This window comes from Phascolarctos cinereus, unplaced genomic scaffold (assembly GCF_003287225.1).
Source record: "Phascolarctos cinereus isolate Bilbo 61053 unplaced genomic scaffold, phaCin_HiC Scaffold_5;HRSCAF=322, whole genome shotgun sequence".
NCBI lineage: Eukaryota > Metazoa > Chordata > Mammalia > Diprotodontia > Phascolarctidae > Phascolarctos > Phascolarctos cinereus.
The window spans coordinates 274,825,319-274,844,569 of record NW_027555958.1 but is presented as its reverse complement, the minus strand read 5'-3'; the positions used below and the strand labels follow the sequence as shown (position 1 = coordinate 274,844,569).

Here is a 19,251-nt window from a genome sequence, read left to right as displayed (position 1 = left end):
GCAATAGTTTATTCCTCTTTCCTCTTCCAGATCAACCTCTTCATACCTCTTAGTGTGAGTATGGCATTCCAGTGTGATATAAGATTCCCTTAGAAGTCATTATAGCACTTGCCTCAGAGCCTTTGGATTTTTTTATGTTTTTGGCTGTCTTGGGCCCACTTTTCTCTTTGCATTCTCTCTTGGTGATCTCATTAGTTCCCATGGGTTCAGCTAGTAACATGAAGTTACTCTTAAGCTCCATATTTAATTCTTATCTTTCTCCTTAGCTCCAATCCCACATCACCAGCTATCTGTAGGATATCTCCAAGTTGATGTCCCATAAGTATCTTAAACTCACCATATATAAACACAAGTCATTGTTTTCCTGCCAAAACCCATCTCTTTTCCTAATTTACTTATTTCATTGGAAGCCACTGCCATCCCTGGGTTCAAGGCTTATACTTAACCAGCTGTATGACCCTGGGAAAATCACTGAACCTTTCTGAGTCTCTGTTCCTCGTCAGTCAAATGAGGGAGTCATAAGTAATGGCCGCTTTAGTCCTTTCTAGCTCCAAATGTATGATCCTGTGACCCTCCCATTCATCCAGGTTCTAGGCAGATTAGAATTGTTTCTTGATGCTTTATTCTTAGTCATCCCATTTACATTTGGTCAGTTATCCAGTACTCTTTAGTTAGCTTCCCCCAATCTTTGGTATTTGTTTGCTTTTCTCCATTTATGTAGCCATCATCCAGGTTCAGGTCCTCACCTCTTGCCTGTACTGTTGCCATAGTGTGCCTGCTTTAAATCTCTCCCCTCTGCAGTCCATTCTGCACACAGCTGCCACATTGATATATCTAAGTCATCGACACCTAATGTCACTCCCTTCATCCTCAAGAAACTTTAGTAGTTCCCTATTACCTCTAGAGTAAAATACACATAATGGCATTGAAAGGCTTTGACAGTTTGCCTCCAGATTATCTTTTCACAGAGACTTCATATTCCTCCCTTTACTTCTTTCATGTTCCACCCATGCTGGCCTGCTTACCATTCCCTGTATGTGACATTCCTCCTCTTCCTCCTCCTCCTCCTTCTGGTGTAGTCAAATGGTTATTCATTCATTCATTTATTTAGTATAGGCATCTTAGAAATTATATTTTTTCTAATTATGTAAAAACAGTTTTTAGCATATTTTTAAAAATTTTGAGTTCCAAATTCTCTTCTTCCTTCCTGAGATGGCAAACAATTTGATATAGGTTGTACATGTGCAGTCATGCAAAACATAATTCCATATTAGTCGTGTTGAAAAAGAAAACAGACCAAAAAAAAAACCACAAGAAAAAATAAAGCAAGCAACAAATATTATGCTGTGATCTGTATTCACACTCCATCAGTTCTTTTTCTGGAGGTAGATAAAATTTTTCATCATAAGTCCTTTGGAATTTTCTTGGATATTATTAGATTTCTGAGAGTAGCTGAGGAATTCACAGTTGATCATCATAATAATGTTGTGTTCCTATGTGCAATGTTCTCCTGGTTCTGCTCATTTCACTTTGTATCAGTTTATAAGTCTTTCCAGGTTTTTCTAACAGCATCCTAATCATCATTTCTTATAGCACAATAGTATTCTATCACAATCATATACTACACCTTGTTCAGCCATTGGGCATCTCTTCAGTTTCCAATTCTATGACCCCACAAAAAGAGCTGCTATAAAAATTTTTTGTATATGTAGGTTCTTTTCCTTTTTTTATTTTTAAAAATCTTGATGTAGACCTAGTAGTGGTATTGCTGATTTTATAACCCTTTGGGCATAGTTCCAAATTGCTTTCCAGAATGGTGACATTCCATCTTCTACCTTTGCATAGGCTGATCCCATATCTAGCATGCCTAATTCTGCCTTGATGAATCTCTAACTTCTCTGATTCCTTCTTTCCCTTCCTAGTGGAAATGTAAGCGCTTTGAGTACAGGGCCTGTTTTGTTTTTTTGTTCTGGCACATAGCAGGCATTTAGTAAATGCTTGTTGAATTAAATTGAGTTGGTACTTTTCCAGAAGTGAAGTGAACATTAGTGACTTAAGCCTCTATAAATCATGTGGTTGCCCTGGAATCCTGGAGCTCTGCCTGGTCTGTGTTGGGTGGGCAGTTGTCCAACCCTGTTTCGGTAAATTAAACCCATGAGAACCCTATTTGTCAGTGAGTAGAATCCATGGCTTCTGACATAGCCCAATATTGCAAAACTGTGTGGGGTGGGAACAGCCAGGGGTGAATTCATGTATGGTTTTGGTTGTGGACTCATCTTGCCTGGAAGCTCAGTTTTATTTCCCCAGGCATGAGCATCAACTCCCAGTGTACTCAAACCCCAATGACTTATGGAGTCAATCATTATTAGAAGCTATAAACCCTCTTCCAGGAGGCAGACCTGCCCATTTGAGCAGTATGAGTGTAAGGTAAATGGACAGTTACTGCTGAGGTGATTTTTATAGGAGTGCGAAAATCTGTATTAGATCAGCAAGAAGAATTGCTAGGTGAATTATAAAACTGCTTCAGCTTGACTTCTCACATCTCACCTGAGAGCAGTTGCATTGGTCTGATGCTCTCTCTTGTTTGGAAAACTTCAATTTCATCATTCGTTTTAATCCTGATAAAGATCCCAGGGATCTGTATAGGGTCTGAATAACTGTCTGGAAGAAAATAAAACCTGGGAACCTTCAGCCATATGAAAAGAAGGGAAGTTGAATGGATCTCCATCCTGGGGCTCTCTGTGCATCCTGAGTTCTGGTTTCATTTGTATCCCAAATCCAAGAAGAGTTGTTGGCTTAGTGTTGTTGTTTTAAAAAATCCCTTTTGTTAGTTATGTCTACTTAGAATTCAAAACTGCTTCCTGCCTGGTTCCCAGCATGCAGTTCTCAGGAATTGAAAGACTGTGACATCTTCCCAGATTTCATGTATTAGACATTAGACTCCAGCAGTTGGCTACAGGTGTTAGAATGAGAAAATAGCAAAATGGTAATGGGAGATTAAAAAAGAAGAGACTTCTGCCTTGACCCAAGATTCAGTGTTGAAAGAGAAAGACAAGCGGGTTGGAGTTTCACAGAGAATTGGCAGGGCCTGTTCTGTGTGATTCATAAACATTCAATGAGACTTTTATTAAACACCTACTGTGTGCAGAGTACTAAGAATATAAAAATGAAGACACTGGGACAGGCTCTGCCTTCTAAGAACTTCCATTCCACAAGGGTACAGGGAAGACATGACTTTTACTTTTAATTCCATGAAGCATTTATTACGTGCTTACAATGTGCCAAACACTGCTGGTACTGGACTTAAAAATATAAAAATGAAACAATCTCTATCTTCAAAGAGTTTCCATTCTTCTGAAGGGAAGAATATAATACAAAGTAGAGAGTGTTTGGGGCAAAAGAGAGATTTGATCAGAAGGCATCCATGAAGAAGTAGTACCTTGAGTTGGGCAGGATACTTGAAGAAAGCAATAAAATTAATAAATGGAATTAAGTCAGGGTTAGTATCTTTCAGGCCTTGGAGGCAGCCTAAAGGAATCCACGGTAGTGAAGGAAATCACATTGAGAGTATAGAACAGCCATGGCTAATGCAGAAATACATTTTGCATGACTTCATGTGCATAATGGGTATCCTTGCCTTTTTAATGGGTAAGGGAAGGGCTGGAGGGAGAGAGAATTTAAACTGAAAATTAAAAAATTTAAAACAATTTTAAAATGCAGTTGTAGAAAAGCTAATAATCCAATTTATCTGAAATGTAAATTGGGTCAAGGGAAAGGATTAAGCAATGATAGTGAATAGAAGAGGAAAAAATGTTTAAATTTTTAATTTTACTAAAGAAATTGGGGCTGATGTTCTTTAAAGAATTTCTGGAAGTAGTTGCCTCGTGGTTCAGTAAAGTGCCCATGTAGTCAGGCCCCGTATTTATTATGGCCCTTCTTGCAAACCCTTTTCTTTTTATTTTCCATTCTAAATACTCAGAGGAATTAAAAGGACAAAGTCTGGCCTTTGAAATCTGTGTCCCCACTTACCTGTGCCTGTTCACTCAACACCACATAAGGCTATAGAGTCTTAAACCCCAGGGGACCCTATTCTGTGGTAAAGGCCATCTCATTTCCATATGAGATGGCCTTCCTTCAACATCACCTTCTTGACATGGCATTACCATCATTTTCTTTGTCAAATTAGTGGGAGTGAATTCAAGCACAGATCTTTCTTTCTTTCTTAATTTATAACCATGATTGTATCCCTTTTGTACATATTAAGAAGATGCAACTGTGTGTATGAAATGATTAGTCATTCTTATATAGCAGAAGAGACCATAGGCAAGTGAGTATGTTGTGTGTGTGACAAAATGTTGCCATTTCCTCTAGGAATTGCGTTTTATGGCTATTATATAATTTCTAATTTACTTTTTCCTCTTCCTTGTAGCAAATTGCCTAGCTGGGCTAGAGCTGTTGTTCCCAAGATATTTTATGTTACAGAGAAGGCTTGGAACTATTACCCTTACACAATTACAGGTAAGTCTTCAATCAAGCCAATCTATAAGCACCTCCAGGCAGTGAATGTAAGGATGTAGTGAAAATTGTCCAGACCAGTGGTCTCCAGGTAGGGGTTACGGGAACAATATGTGTTCAACAAAAATCTGAGGGTGAGAAGATGGGTCCATCCTACCATCTTCACAAGAACCAGTTGTGGGACTTGTCTTGTCCTTTAAACATCCCTATTTTTTAACTGCCCAGCACTCCTCCACCTTTACCCCCCTCCCTCCTTTGTACAAGCCCTCAACTTCCCTTCTCTGCCTGTATTTTTTCAAGTGTTGGCCCCTCATAGCATTTATTACCTAATCATAACAGGTGCACTCAAAGCAGAAACTGCAGAAATACCTTTGGGAAAGTATATTTGTACCCCTTCCCCCTCCCCAAACACTTCCCCTGGATTACCTCATCATCATATCAGGCCCACCTCAGAGGGAGACTGGGCATTAAACTTTCTAAGAATAGGGATTTATTTAATTCTATTTGTTTCCCTAGCACAGTGTCTGACATATAGTAAATGCTTCATAAATGCTTATTGATTACGCATACACTACCCATTTTGAGGTTGTACGGAATGAATTGCACAGGATGAGCACAGGCCCATGGGCTGTTATCTTTCTCTCCAAACTCAACCATCATCTGAACTTTCCTGTATAGGTCCAGTGTACCCCCATCCTCCTAGTTACCCAGGTTTATAGCCTCAGCATCATCCCATACTCCTCACTTTCACTTACCCCACCATTGATCTAGTCAGTTGCCAAACACTGTCATTTCTTATCCACATGACATCTCTTTCCCTTCTCTCCACTCCCACAGTCACCACTCTAATTTAGGCATCACTTTTGCCCTGGACCCTTTCAGTGGTTTCCTATTTAGTCTCCTTGCCTCAAGACACACTCCAGACTATCTTCCATACAAAACAAATTTCCTGAAACACAAGCCTGACCTTGTCACCCCTACTCAAGAAACTCCAGTGTCTCCCTGTTGACTTTCTTTCTTTCTTTCTTTCTTTCTTTCTTTCTTTCTTTCTTTCTTTCTTTCTTTCTTTCTTTCTTTCTTTCTTTCTTTCTTTCTTTCTTTCTTTCTTTCTTTCTTTCTTCTTTCTTTCTTTCTTTCTTCTTTCTTTCTTTCTTTCTTTCTTTCTTTCTTTCTTTCTTTCTTTCTTTCTTTCTTTCTTTCTTTCTTTCTTTCTTTCTTTCTTTCTTTCTTTCTTTCTCTTTGTCTCTGTCTCCCTTCCCTGCCTTCCCCTCCCCTCCCCTCCCGGCGCGTTAGGTTAACTTACTTGCCCAGAGTCACACAGCTAGTAAGTGTCAAATGTCTCCCTTTTGACTTTAAGGAACAAATGCAAACTTCTATTTAGCATTTAATACCCTTCAGGATTTGGCTCATTTCCAATTTTTTTATACATCACTTTTCTTCCTTCCATGCTAGAGTCCAGCCAAAGTGGTTTTCTTGATGTACCATATACTCACAAAAAAACACAACTCAAGTATCCAAGCAATGGGAAATTAAAGTATGACCCTATCCATTAAGCAAGCTCATATAAAGCAGAGTGCATTTAGATGGAAAACTTTCTGCTGAATTGAAACAAGAGGCAGTTCATTTTTCCTTGTTTTTGTATTGTGCATGATAATATCTACATATAGTTAAAAATGATTTGTGTTTTAAAGCCATTATGCTCTGGCTGTTATGACCCAAGATATTTTATGTTACAGAGATTGTTACATTATGTATCCTCTAATAAAAAAGTAGCTAAAAAAAGAAATGCATCTGTTTAGCTGGCTAGTTACATTGATCAAATTAACTGAATCATTAATTACTAACAAACCATTATTATTTACAAGCTTGCCATATCCTCCAGTATATACATAGAGATTTTTCTCAAATAATGAAGCACGTTTAATCACATTGCTCTCACTAAAAAGAATCATTATTAAACAATTTAAAAATATTATTTATTTTATATTTATCCCATAAACTTTTCCTTCTTGTGTGTCTTATAATAGCAGAGTAGCATATTCATATGATTTATACACTACACTCTAAGCTCCCTCTCTCTATTCTTATTTCTTGCACAATTTCTGGAAAAATATACTAGGATATAGTAGGTATAGGTAGTTAGGGTAGAAGGTTAACCTTGGAATCAGGAAGATGTGGGTTCTAGTCCTGCTTCTGACTTATATTCTGTGTAACTGTGCAAGTTATTTAACCTCTCAGTGCCCCAGGGAAACTCTTTAAATCTATAAATTACAGGTGGAAAGGAGTTTCCATACTAGTTGTTTCATACAGTGGAAAAATTGCAGATCTAGACTACAAAAAAGAAAGAAAAAATTGGGGGTATATGATAAAATATGTTTTGCTGATGAGATGCAAGATGAAAAGAGTGTGGAGATCACTGGTCTAGGCATCGGACTATTTATTCCCAAAGAAGCATAGTTGTGTGTGTGTGTGTGTGTGTGTGTGTGTGTATTTCCCTCTCTTATAAAGTTATGAGAATAAAATGAAATAACATATCTAAAAGACTTGGTAAATTCTAAAGTGCTCTAAAAATATCAGCTATTATTAGTAGTATTATTATTGTCATTTCTTAGTAGCATTTCCCTTTACCAGTCGCTAAAGAGAAGAAAGAAAAAAAAGAATATTAAACTAGTCCATCTTAGGATCATAGAATCCAGACCTAGAAGAGACCGTAGAAACCATCTAGCTCACCATTCCATTTTACAGATGAGGAAACTGAGTCCCAAAAAGTCAAAATGACATAGCCAAGGTCCCACAGCTAGTAAGCAACAGAGCAGTGATTTGAACGCAGGGCTTCTGATTTAAAATCCATTGTTCTTTCCTTGCCACTGCTCTACCTTCATTCATATTCTAATATGTCATAGAGTAAATTTCTTTCACAAACAGACATATAAATTGTCCATGGCAATCCAAAAAGCTCACTAGCACAAAAACTTCCCTTGTAATCTGATTATGCAGAAAATTCTACTTCTTGCTCCAGGCGAAGTAACATGGATTCATATATATTCATATTCATGGATACAATATATTGTATACTCAGCATTCTCCCAGAAATTGTGGAAGAAATAAGTAGTTAGAGAGAGGTTGCTTAGGATAGAGGATAGAGAACTAGCCTTGGAATAAGGAACATGTGAGTTCTAGTCCTGCATCTGACACATTTTGTGTGACCATGGGCAAGTAATTTAACTTCTCAGTGCTCCCAGGGAACTCTTTAAATCCATAAATTACAAGTGGAAGAAGTTTCCATATTAAAAGAAGCAGAAGGATCAATTCTTTCCCTTATGAAATAACCCAGGCTGCTAAAACTCTGGTACCAGTAGAACAAACTTTTCTGTAGTCAATGGATAAATCTTTTTCCACTTAAAATTTGAACTGCAAAAATTTCTCTGACGTCGACTCTTCTTTACCAACACTTTTCACCTGAGCTCTAGGTTCACGCTCTGATTTTATGTTAGTCCTTTGGTGTTTAGCTGGCCACAGATTAATTGAATTTGATCCCCTTGTCTGCCCAATCAGGAGAAGTGTCATTATTAATTTTGCATGTGAAAGCATTCCAAGAGCAATTTTAATGGTCTGCTCACTTAACATAATTGGGAGGGGGGTGGTTTTCTTTATACTTTTTTTTGTCATTATAATTTACTGGTATATTTATTGGTTTTATAGTTTGTATTAAGTGGAAGTAATGGCATTTATCTTGTCATCTCTCTTTTTTCCCCCTCCACACTTCTTTCCTTCAAATGAAATTCTGGGACCAGAATACACAGTAAGTTTTAATCATTTTCAAATTCTCAGACTAAGATCAGTGAAGTAATTAGAATGTCTCTTGTGTCTGTTCTTGTAAGTTCCATGAAAAATAGAAGAGTAGTTCAGAATAGGAAATATTTAAACTCAGGCGATAACTCAGTTATATATAATGTATGAGCTTGAGTGTTCTCATTTGTTCAGATGGATTGATGTTAATTTAAAGTGCTTTTATAGTTGCTTAAGAAAATCATTTAGCATATTTTTGTAATTTAAAATGATGTGTCTGTTTTATCTGTGTCAAGTGTCTTCAGTGGAAAAGCAATTTTTGAAAAGATGTTTTTTAAATGATGGCTGTTACTTGGAAACAGAACCTGGGGTTACATACAGTTCATGGACCTGTAATCTGTTTTATTAAATGGCTAGGTATTAAAATGATAGTTGAACGTCTAAGGTGGCTCAGTGGTTAGAGAATTGTGCCTGGAGTCAGGAAGACCTAAATTCAAATCCTTCCTCAAGCACTTATTGTGTGACTCTGGGCAAGTCACTTAACCTTTCTGTACCTTAGTTTCCTCATCTGTAAAATGTCAGGGTCATAATAGCATCCACTTCCCTGGATTATTGTGAGATTCACATGAGATAACACATGTAAAACATTTTGCAGATCATGCTATGTTTTGCAATTCATTGCTATGTTAATTCTAGCTTTTATTTTAAATTACTATGACTGTTATCATCATCATCATTTTTTATTAAAATAGCAAGGGCATGCCACAAAAATGTTTTGAAACAAAGTTCTGTTCTGAATTTCTCCAGCACTCTGGACTGGACCATTTTTGTGTCTGGGGGTAGAGACAAATCATTTTAAACTTCATTCTGTAAGTTTTCAGTATCCCATGTTTGACTGATACGTGATTATACTTGCCTAGCCCCTTGAGAGGAGCAGGAACATTTAAAAAAAAAAGTAGTAGAAGAGATTCTTTCCTGGCTTTCCTATCTTCACTTTTTTTCCTCCTTTTCCCCTTCTCTCTTCCAAGGATTATAGAATTAGAGCTGGGAAGGGGCTTTAGAAGCTACCTAGGTCAAGCCACTCACTGACTGATGATTCATTGCCAGGTGTACTTCAGGTCAAAGCTGCTCTTGTTAAAAACAGCCCAAACGTTGACTTGGCATTACAGCCTGCCTCCTTCCCACAGACATTTCCTGATCTCTTCTCTGTTCTGGACGCAGAGCCTGTTTATAGTTTTTCATGGCTGTGTCCTCATCAGTTCTTGCTTTCAATGCTTTCCTACTGTGCTGATTGCTTTGGCTCTTTCAGATTTCAAGCAGCCCATCTTGGGACCTTTCCCAAACTATCTTTCCCTTTGTGTTAGAAAAAGATTCAAGGTCCTTTACAACTAACTCTCCGGGAGTCCCGGTTCTCACCTAGGATTGTTTTACCTCACTCTCCTTTAGGGGGTCATTCACAATGCCCTCATCTCCATGCCATCTTCTCTTCTTAGGTCTTACCTTAAAACAGGAATTCCTAGCCTTTTCTGTATTTTGGACTGCTCTTTCACAGTCTGCTGAAGCTTGTAGGTCCCTTCTCAGAGTATTTTTAAAATATAAAATTTAAAAAAAGTTATATAAAGGTTATAAAAATATCTGTAAAACAGAGTCACAGTTCAAAGCTTAAGAACCTTTAACTTAGAACAATGTCGTATGTATAATTCAATTACATTTCAGTTATTCAGATTTCAGGATTCCTCACTGTCTTCCTGTCCTCCCCAACTCCTGTGCTTAAACTGGGGGACTTCAGCATTCATGTTGATGCTCCTTCGAACTCTAATATTATCTGGCCATGCCCTCCTATCATCATTTCCCTTTTCCTTATCCCTTACCTCTCTTCATGGAGACCTCCAGTCCCTCCATTCCTCAGTATTTTCTTAGGTCATTACCCTCTACTCAGATGTCATTTTCCCGTTTTCCCAGTCTCTACTTATAGTTAACCAGCTTAGTTACATACTGTCATCTACTTGCAGACCCATAACCTCTTTGTTCTCATCCTTTGCCAAACTCCAGCCCTGAATTATTTCTACCATCTACCATCTCATTTGGACCTTCACTGAGACAATTGATCTTTTTATTCTTCCCTCACTGAATCGCTATGTAACTCTTTACTTTTAAAAAACAATTTTTTTTATGCTTTTTGGTGAGGCTGTTGAGGTAAGTGTTAAGTGTCTGAGGCTGGATTTGAACTCAGGTCCTCCTGACTCCAAGGCCAGAGCTGTATTCACTGCGCCACCTAGCTGCCCCTAAAAAACAATTTTAAATCTTCTCTCCTCTAGCTTCCTACACCTTGCTCCTAACTCTGACAGTCTAGTACCTTGAATCTTACTTTGAGAAGAAGATTGAGGCCATTCTACACAAGCTCACAAATCTCCTTTTTTCTTCTCAATGGCCCTTAACACTACCCTTCATTCTCTCTTCTTTTCCTCCACTCTCTGAGAGTTTAAGTCCTTCTTCTCACCCAAGACCTGCCCCTCTCTGTTGTTCCCTTGATCTTATCCAGTCCTGTGTTCTTGCAGTCTCAGTCAGTCCTCCCTAATCTTGTCTGTCCCTATCTACTGGTTTCTTCTTTACTGCTTTCTTGCTTGTCTCCCTCATTCTTTTTTTTAAAAATTTTATTAATCTATTTTGATTTATCAACAATCACTTCCATATGCTTTTGAGTTGAAAATTTTTCTCCCCCTTCCCCCTCCCAGACGGCGCACCATTTCCTACTAAACATATTTTCACATTAGTGAAGTTGTAAGTAAAAATTAAAACCAATAGGAGGAACCATCAGAAAGATGAAACAGAACTCAACAGAAGGTAAAAATATGTGAGAGTGATTCGACTTCCATAGTTCTTTCTTCGGATGTGGACAGCATTTTCCATCCCGAGGCCTCTGGAGATGTCTTAGATCCTTGTAATGCTGAGAAGGCTTCAGTTTAACAATATTAGTCATCGCATAACGTGGCTGTTATTGTATACAAAGTCCTCTTGGTTCTGCTCACTTCACTCAGCATCAGACCACATAAGTCTTTCCAGGTTTTTCTGAAGTCAGCCTGTTCATCATTGCTTATTGTCTCCCTCATTCTTAAAAAAATAAAACGAAACAAAAAAACCTTCCCTTAAATCTGTTATTCAGTTGTGTATGACTCTTTGTGACCCCATTTGGAGTTTTCTTGGTAAAGATACTGAATTGTTTTGCCTTTTCCTTCTCCAGCTCATTTTACAGATGAGGAAACTGAGGCAAACAGGGTTAAGTGACTTGCTTAGGGTCACACAGCTAATAAGTTTCTGAGGCTAGATTTGAACTGAAGTCTTTCTGACTCGACACCTGGAGCTCTATCCACTGCACCACCAAACTGCCCTCACTGAAACCTCCCACCCCCCTCAATCTTGGAGCATGTATCTGTCCTCATGGTCTCAGCCAGACTCTTAAGAGTTGTCTTTGTTGCCTTTACTCTCTTTTCTCCAGTACTCTTCATCTTTTGCAGTCAGTTTCTCACCTCATCACTCAACTATAACCACTCTCTACTGAGTTACCATTAACATCTTTATTGTCCAATATGATGGTGATTTTTCTCAGCCCTCATTTTTCTTTACCTAACTGCAACATTTGACCCTGCTGATCCTCCTCTCATCCTGGATACTCTCTCCTCTCTCTGAATCTTCTGCTGTGCCGCCTTTCAACTCCAGTGGAACAAGGTCTCCCTCTCATCACCTCTAATCTCATCTCCATGCTACCAACTCAAGCTTTGAGTGACACCACCTGCATTAGCCTCCTCTCCCCTGTGACAGGAGGGCTGGAAGTTAGAGTCCTGAACTCCTCCCACTGCCTTCCTTTATAGGGGGCAGTAACTGGACTTTTGGGGCTCACTCCATTCTGTATCTGCTGCTCTGCCTGGTTTCACAACTCCATGGATCAAGATGACCCCAGGCCAGCAACCCCCTTGGTCTACTCTCTATTCCTTTGTCCCACCCCCTCTTGCCTCCATGTTGTCTCCCTTATTAGATTTGTCAGCTTCTTGAGGCCAGGGACTGTACTTCTTATTTATTAATGTATCCCCAGTACTTAGCACAATAGTTCCTGGAGCATAGTAGGCACTTAATAAATGTTTATTGGATTGTATATTCACGATCCTATTCTTTCCTGGTTCTCCTACCTGTGGTTCTGTTGCTTCTCCCTTTCTTTTGCCGTTTCATCATCCAGAGCATGCTAGACCACACTAATTATGAATGATCCCTGAGGTGCTATCTCAGACCCCCTTTTTTTCTTTTTTCTACATTTTCTTTCTAGTTAGTTGACTCTATCATCTCTTTTCCCCCTCTCACTTCATGATCACATTAGCTCCCCAGAATTCAACTAATATCTCTATGCAAATGATTCTCAAACTCAATCTGTCTAAAGTAGAACTTATTATCTTAACTTGTTGTATTATAGAGGTCACCACCATCATCTTCCCTGCCACTGTGACCTGTAACCTTGGTGTCATTTTCAACTCTTCATCCTCATTCACTCCTGATACCTAATCTGTTGTCACATCTGTATATATTTACTTTTCTAACCCCCTCCTTCACCCCATCCCACCCCCAACCCCCTGTAGGCCCTCATCCCCTTGGGCTTAGACCATTGCAGTAGTCTTCTAGATGACCCCTTTCATTCAAGTTTGTCTCCATTCCAGTCCCTTTTTAAAATTTTCTTTAGTTTAGTATTTTATTTTTCCACCCAATTATGTGTAAAAGCAATTTTAACATTCTTTTCTCCCCCATGCCAGGAATACTCTTTCCTTCCTCACCTCCACTTGTTTCCCTCACTTCCGCCATGATTCTGCTTAAATCCCACCTTTAGTAGAAGGCTTTCCCTGGTAACCCCTATCCTGTCCTTCTATCCTCTTGCTTTTTTAAAAAAAATTCATTTTATTTTCAATTCACAGAATAAAACAAGGATTTCCATAACACAGTACGATAAAAAAGATGATTGCATGTGAAACTGCAAATCTACGCCGTACAACTTGCTGGGGTGTATTGTTGTGATAGAATACTGCTGTTTTAAGAAATGATGAGCTTAATGATCTTAGAAAGGCATGGAAAGACTTGCATAAAATTATGAAGAGTGAAGTAAGGCGAACCAAGAGAACATTGTATACAGGAACTTCCCCCACTTCTAGTCAGCCCCTTCCCTCATAAGTTTGCCTATCTTTTTTTGGGGGGGGGACTAGGCAGTGGGGTTAAGTGACTTGCCCAGGGTCACACAGCTATTAAGTGTTATGTGTCTGAGGCTGGATTTGAACTCAGGTCCTCCTGAATCCACGGCCAATACTCTATCCATTTTGCCGCCTAGCTGCCCCTGTCCTTACTAAGTCATGAATACACCTGATTGAGTTAAAAGGGAACAATACCATTGGGCAAAGAATGATAGGCTTTACATACAGATGACTGTTAAAAAATACAGGCTGGGGCCAATCTTGAGGCGTTCAACCACCGTGATGAAGGGAAAGAGGGGATTTTTTTTTCTCCTTGTGTCCTACGCAGTGGTGTCTAGTACTAGAGACACTGCCCTAGAAGGAAACCTCATCCAGCAGTTGGAGGGTGAGTTTGAGAGTGCCAGGCTCAGTCGAGGCAAAAGAGACACCTCCCAGACAGGAACAGATACAAAAGGGCAATCACTTGAGGCTGGAAGCAGCCTCAGGGATCTGAACCTCTGTTGGCAAAAAAAGAGAGCCAATTATTGACTCCAGAGCTGACTTTTTCAGCTGATGGTAGAACTACGCAGAGGAGCAGACCCTGGGAAGCCAGCCGAACAACATAGCCAGCAGAGACACTGCTCCCCAGGCAGGGACAGTGTGAGGACTCTGTGAGAAGTGAAAGGACATCAAGACCCTGCAGGGCCAGACTTGTAAGTTGCCTTGGGCACATGATGTGCCTAATGTGTGTGTGCCCGTGCCTCGCTGTCATTGAGCTCTGAATTGCAGCCCACTCTTCTCACAGATGCTGTGTGTATTTGTGGAAAAGAATGCTCAAGATTTCTGTAGGGAGTGTTTTACTGCTATTTTTTTAAGCTATGCTATCTTAGTAAATACATTTTTGCTTGATGCTAATTGTATACACTGGTTGACTGTTAATGGAAAGCATCCAGAAGTACTTGTGATCTATAGTTTTTGGAGTAGGTGCCCGAAGTGTAGCTAGGTGGCACAATGGATAGAGTACCAGGCATGGAGTCAGGAAGACCTTAGTTCAAATGTGACCTCTGGCACAGGAGCTGTGTGACCCTGGGCAAGTAAGTCACTTAACCCCATTGCCTCTCAAAAAAAAAAGCGTTGTCAGACCAAACTGAACAATAACAAAACCCAGCAGGATAGCCCTTAATATGCAAGGTAATAGCTGTTACTCAGCCTATGAATACAAATTCTAATTGGGGGTGGAGTGTGGGCATAGTCCAGAGGGAGTGCTTTCTCTATTCTTTGCATATTTGCATATGAGCATCTAAGTGGTGCAGTGGAGTCTGAGGTGTGAGATCAGAAAGATTGATCTTCCTAAATTCAAGTCTGACCTCAGAGACTTAATAGCTGTGTGACCCTTGGCAAGTCATTTAGCCCTGTTTGCCTCACTTTCTTCATTTGTCAAATGAGTTGGAGAAGGAAATGGCAAACTGCTCCAGCATCTTTGCCAAGAAAATTCCAAATGGGGTCATGAAGAGTTGGACACGACCGAAAATGACTGAACAACAATATTTGTGCGTATGTGTTTGTCCCCTGGCAAAATTTAAGTTCCTTGAGAATAGGGATTGCTTCATTGTTTGTCCTTATATCTTTAGCATTTGGTACAGTATCTGGCACATAGGCTCGTAGTAAATAATTATGGTTTGGTTGATGCCGTAGGTCCAATTCTTGCCCTTGCAGATGGGTCTGCCACCATTTGAGAGGAATTCTGACTTGGAAAACTTTCAGTTTAGGAGCTCTCTTGGGGTCTATACTTCCAAATAGTTACTTAAAAAACTAAAATCATTTTTTCTTACTATAAAACATTATATAGAAATAATATTTTCTTCATAGACCAGAGGGATGTGATTAATGGTGCTAAAAATATCTTCAGGAAAAATTGTGGGTTAGAAATTGACCAGAATCAATTAATCATCAAATATTTATTAAGCTCTTACCTTTTATTTTTTAAAAAAATTTTATTAAGATCTCATTTATGTTATTAATTTCTAGCAATTATTATTTATTAGTTTGATTGATTTCATTAAATACTTTAATTATTGTTTGTTTTATCATTTATTAAGCTCTCACCTAGCACTTATGCCAGGTGCTATGCTAAGGATACCAAAAAAAAAAAATACATTCAAGGAACTTGAATTCTGATGAACAAGACCACATATATATGTATGTATTTGTGTGTATACCAAAAAAAATACATTCAAGGAACTTGAATTCTGATGAACAAGGCCATATATATATGTATGTATTTGTGTGTATACCAAAAAAAATACATTCAAGGAATTTGAATTCTGGTGAACAAGACCACATATATGTGTGTGTATTTGTGTATGTGTGTATGTGTATATATACACATATACATTTTTATTTTCATATATATATAAATTTTTTTTTATTACAAGATACCTGCATAGTAGATCTAAGGTAACCATGTAGGGTAAGGCACTGCTGGGACACTGGAAAAGACTCTCCTGCAAAAAGCAACTCTGGAGGTGAATCTTGAAGCAAGTCAGGGATTTTAAGAGATGGAAGTGAGGAGAAAGATCATTCCAGGCATAGTGGGCACTTATTGAAGAGTCCAGAGACTAGAGATAGAGCATCAAAGATAAGGAACAGTAAGAAGCTCAGTATGTGTGGGCTACTATATAATCCATGGGATTACGTGAGGAGAGTAGAATGTAGTGCTGTAAAGGTAGGAAGGGGCCAAATTGTGGAAGGCTTTAAATGCCATACACAGAAATTTATCTTTGAACTTAATGGTAATAGGGAGCCATTGGAGTTTATCAAGTAAGGGAATGAGTCAGACCTGTATGTTAGGCAAATCACTTTGGTAAATGTATAGGAAGCAACTTGAGTCAGGGAGACCAACGGAGAACCTTTTTCAGTAGTCCAAATGAGAGGTGATGAGAACCTGACCTGGGTGGTCATTATGCACATGGAGAGAAGAGGACCTATAGGAGAGATGTGGAGATAATATTTTGTTGGGTTAGAGTGATGGGTTGTGGATGACATTGAGATTATAAGCCTGGGTTACTGGAAGCATGCTGTTGATGTAACAGTAATAGGGAAGTTAGGAAGAGTGGGTTTGTGGGGAAAGATAATGAGTTCTGTTTTGGACATATTGTTTGAGATACCTATAGGACATCCAGCTAGAAATGACCAATAGACAATTAATAATAAAGAATGACACAATAACATTTTTCCCCCTGGGAAAAGATAACCAATCTAATGAAATGCCTTCATTTCTTCCTGAATTTTGTAAAATAACAAAGGAGCAAAGAGTGATTGTGGTTGGCCTTGTGGTGTTTTAGGGATTAAAAATCAGCACTTAACTAAGAACATAATTAAATGTATTCAGACCAGTCTGTACAGCCATAAACAAATATTGATCTCTCTCTATCTGTCAAGATTCTATGAAAAAAATGAAAGAATATTAAGTAGATCTAGAAATAACCTAGAAAATTGGCACATATCCAACTCCCACAATCACTACCATCACCTTCCACCCACCAGATGAGCTTTTAATAAAGAATCCTTAGAAGAGACAATTACATGAAATAAGCTATCATCAGATATTCGAGGCAGTCAAACATAGCAGATAGAGAACAGGTAGACCTGGGTTTCAGTTCCAACACTTATAGACAATGGCTGTTGTGACCTTGGGTAAGTTGCTGAACCTTTCTGTGCCCTAGAAACTCTCCAAAACCATAATTTGAAGAGACATTGCTGACCTGCATTAGTACAAGTTTCCCCACTAGAGAGATCCCTTTATCAGTGAAATCTTTGGTCCAGTCCCTATCACTATTACCAGAAAGTGCCAAAATAAGACCAAATGTTTTATAAGTGAAAGAAGCCAATAATGAACAGCTGTTACTCAAGAAGTGAAGTCATTGGTGGGCTGGACTGTAATATTCAGCACTTTAATTATTTAGAGGGAGGAGGTGTTGGAGAAAACCTAGTGAGATTGATCATTTACAGTGAAACATTACTATTTAATGAGAACCTCAGGATGGATTGAACCACAGTGAAGAATGTGTCTACCAAAGGTAGTTTAAACAAAGCTTGGAAATATGTTAAGCATTACACATATCCGTCTACCCACTCACCACTGTCTATAATAGTAGGCAGTCATCATCTCACTGCCCCCTGCCACATAATAATGGCATGTTAACAAAAGGAATGGTTATACTTTTTTTTTAAATTAGTTTTATTCTGAACTTAAGAAATAAAATAAGCATTTCTATAACATAGTAGAAGTAAAAAGATTGTACATGAAACTGTCTATTGCGTACAACTTGCTATTCTTTTTAAATATATAATAAAGTTATCATGTAATTTTCTTTTTCCCCCTTTTTTCTCCCTTCTTTCCCATCCTAGAGAGGGCTACCACTAGAGGTGTGTGTGTGTGTGTGTGTGTGTGTGTGTGTGTGTGTGTGTCTGTAAACCAATTCTAAACATACTAAATCTATAAGAATATGAGTCATTCCCCAGTTGATACATACTCAGTGGATATGAACATGCAGTTTTCTGTTCATTAGTTCTTTCTTTGATATCGCTTTTCCAGTAGTGGTGATTGGGGGTTGTGCTGAGTTAACCTGCACTTTTTAGTAAAAGTGGAGTTATTGTTCCGTGATGCAAATATATGAAAAAGTTGGTCAAATTGGGAGCACATTTCAGGGAACAGGGTTTTCCCTTTTTTTCTTTGAAGCTAATTGTTAGGTTATCCAACTCCCAACTTCTGGATCCAGGCTTTGAATGGACTAATCCCTTTTAGGAGCAAGAGGGCACATGGCAGCAACACTAGTTGCCATGAGTGGCCGCATAGTGTAGTAGATAGAGACTTGTAATCAGGTTAACCTGCCTCAGTCTCTGAGCAAATAACTTAACCTCCCTAAGAACTCGGTTTCCTCATCTATAAATTAACGGGGCTGATCTAAAGGACCTCCAAGGTCCCTCTAAACATTTAAAAGAAAGTCACACTGGGGCAAGCATTGTGGGCAGCAGATGATGGCCAGAAGTAGTCCTGACACTTATAAGCCATTGCTTTTATCTGTGCGACCCTAACGTGTTATTACACACCTGTGATGTTCCAGGCAGTCTGCTAAGCACCGGAAATACAAAGAAGGTCCAAAGACAGTTACTGCTGTCAAGCTTCCAGTCTAATTGCGTAGATGTCATAGAGAAAATTCCTGTTCAAATATGAGCTAGCCTGGATGATTTTTTTGAGACCCCTTACAAATTTAAGATTGTATTATTCATTGGTGCTTACTATCACCAGGAACTGCCAGTGTGGAAACACTGTGATTCTACTTGAAAAGGAGTTAGAAGTCATTCTGGCTAACTTATGTTCACTAAGCTAATAAGACTTTTTGTTATTCTTAAAGGTATAAATGAATCATGTTAAGAGTCATATGGTAAGAAATGAAATATGACCTCCACTGCACGAAGAACATTGCATGTGCAAGGAGGCATGTGTTGCATTTTCAGTTAAGGAAGTTTGCTTCCCCAGAAATGAAGCAACGTAAGACGGGAACAAAAGATCACGATGTTGGAAACATTCTGGGAATGAAACTGCTGGTTTGGGACATGGCCAGAGTAGGGAGCAGGCACGAGTGGTAGTTGCTATCAGATAGGAAATGAGTTGGGGGAGGGTGTAAAGCATCATAGGTAATGGAAGATAGCAAAGTGTGAATTGGACACAGTCCATCAG

At 38.8% G+C, this 19,251-nt stretch overlaps 1 protein-coding gene across 3 annotated transcripts in view; it reads left to right on the top strand.

Moving 5' to 3' along the window:
- The window catches only part of PITPNC1 (phosphatidylinositol transfer protein cytoplasmic 1), a 360,189-nt gene that overhangs the window by 164,151 nt on the left and 176,787 nt on the right, over nucleotides 1–19,251 (top strand). For 2 of the 3 annotated variants that reach the window (XM_078155882.1, XM_021000756.2), the window contains exon 3: nucleotides 4,430–4,518. In XM_078155882.1, the coding sequence (XP_078012008.1) occupies nucleotides 4,430–4,518 (89 nt within the window). Of the gene's footprint in view, nucleotides 1–4,429; nucleotides 4,519–8,309; nucleotides 8,318–19,251 lie in introns of all 3 variants that reach the window. The other variant, XM_021000755.2, reaches the window with a different exon arrangement.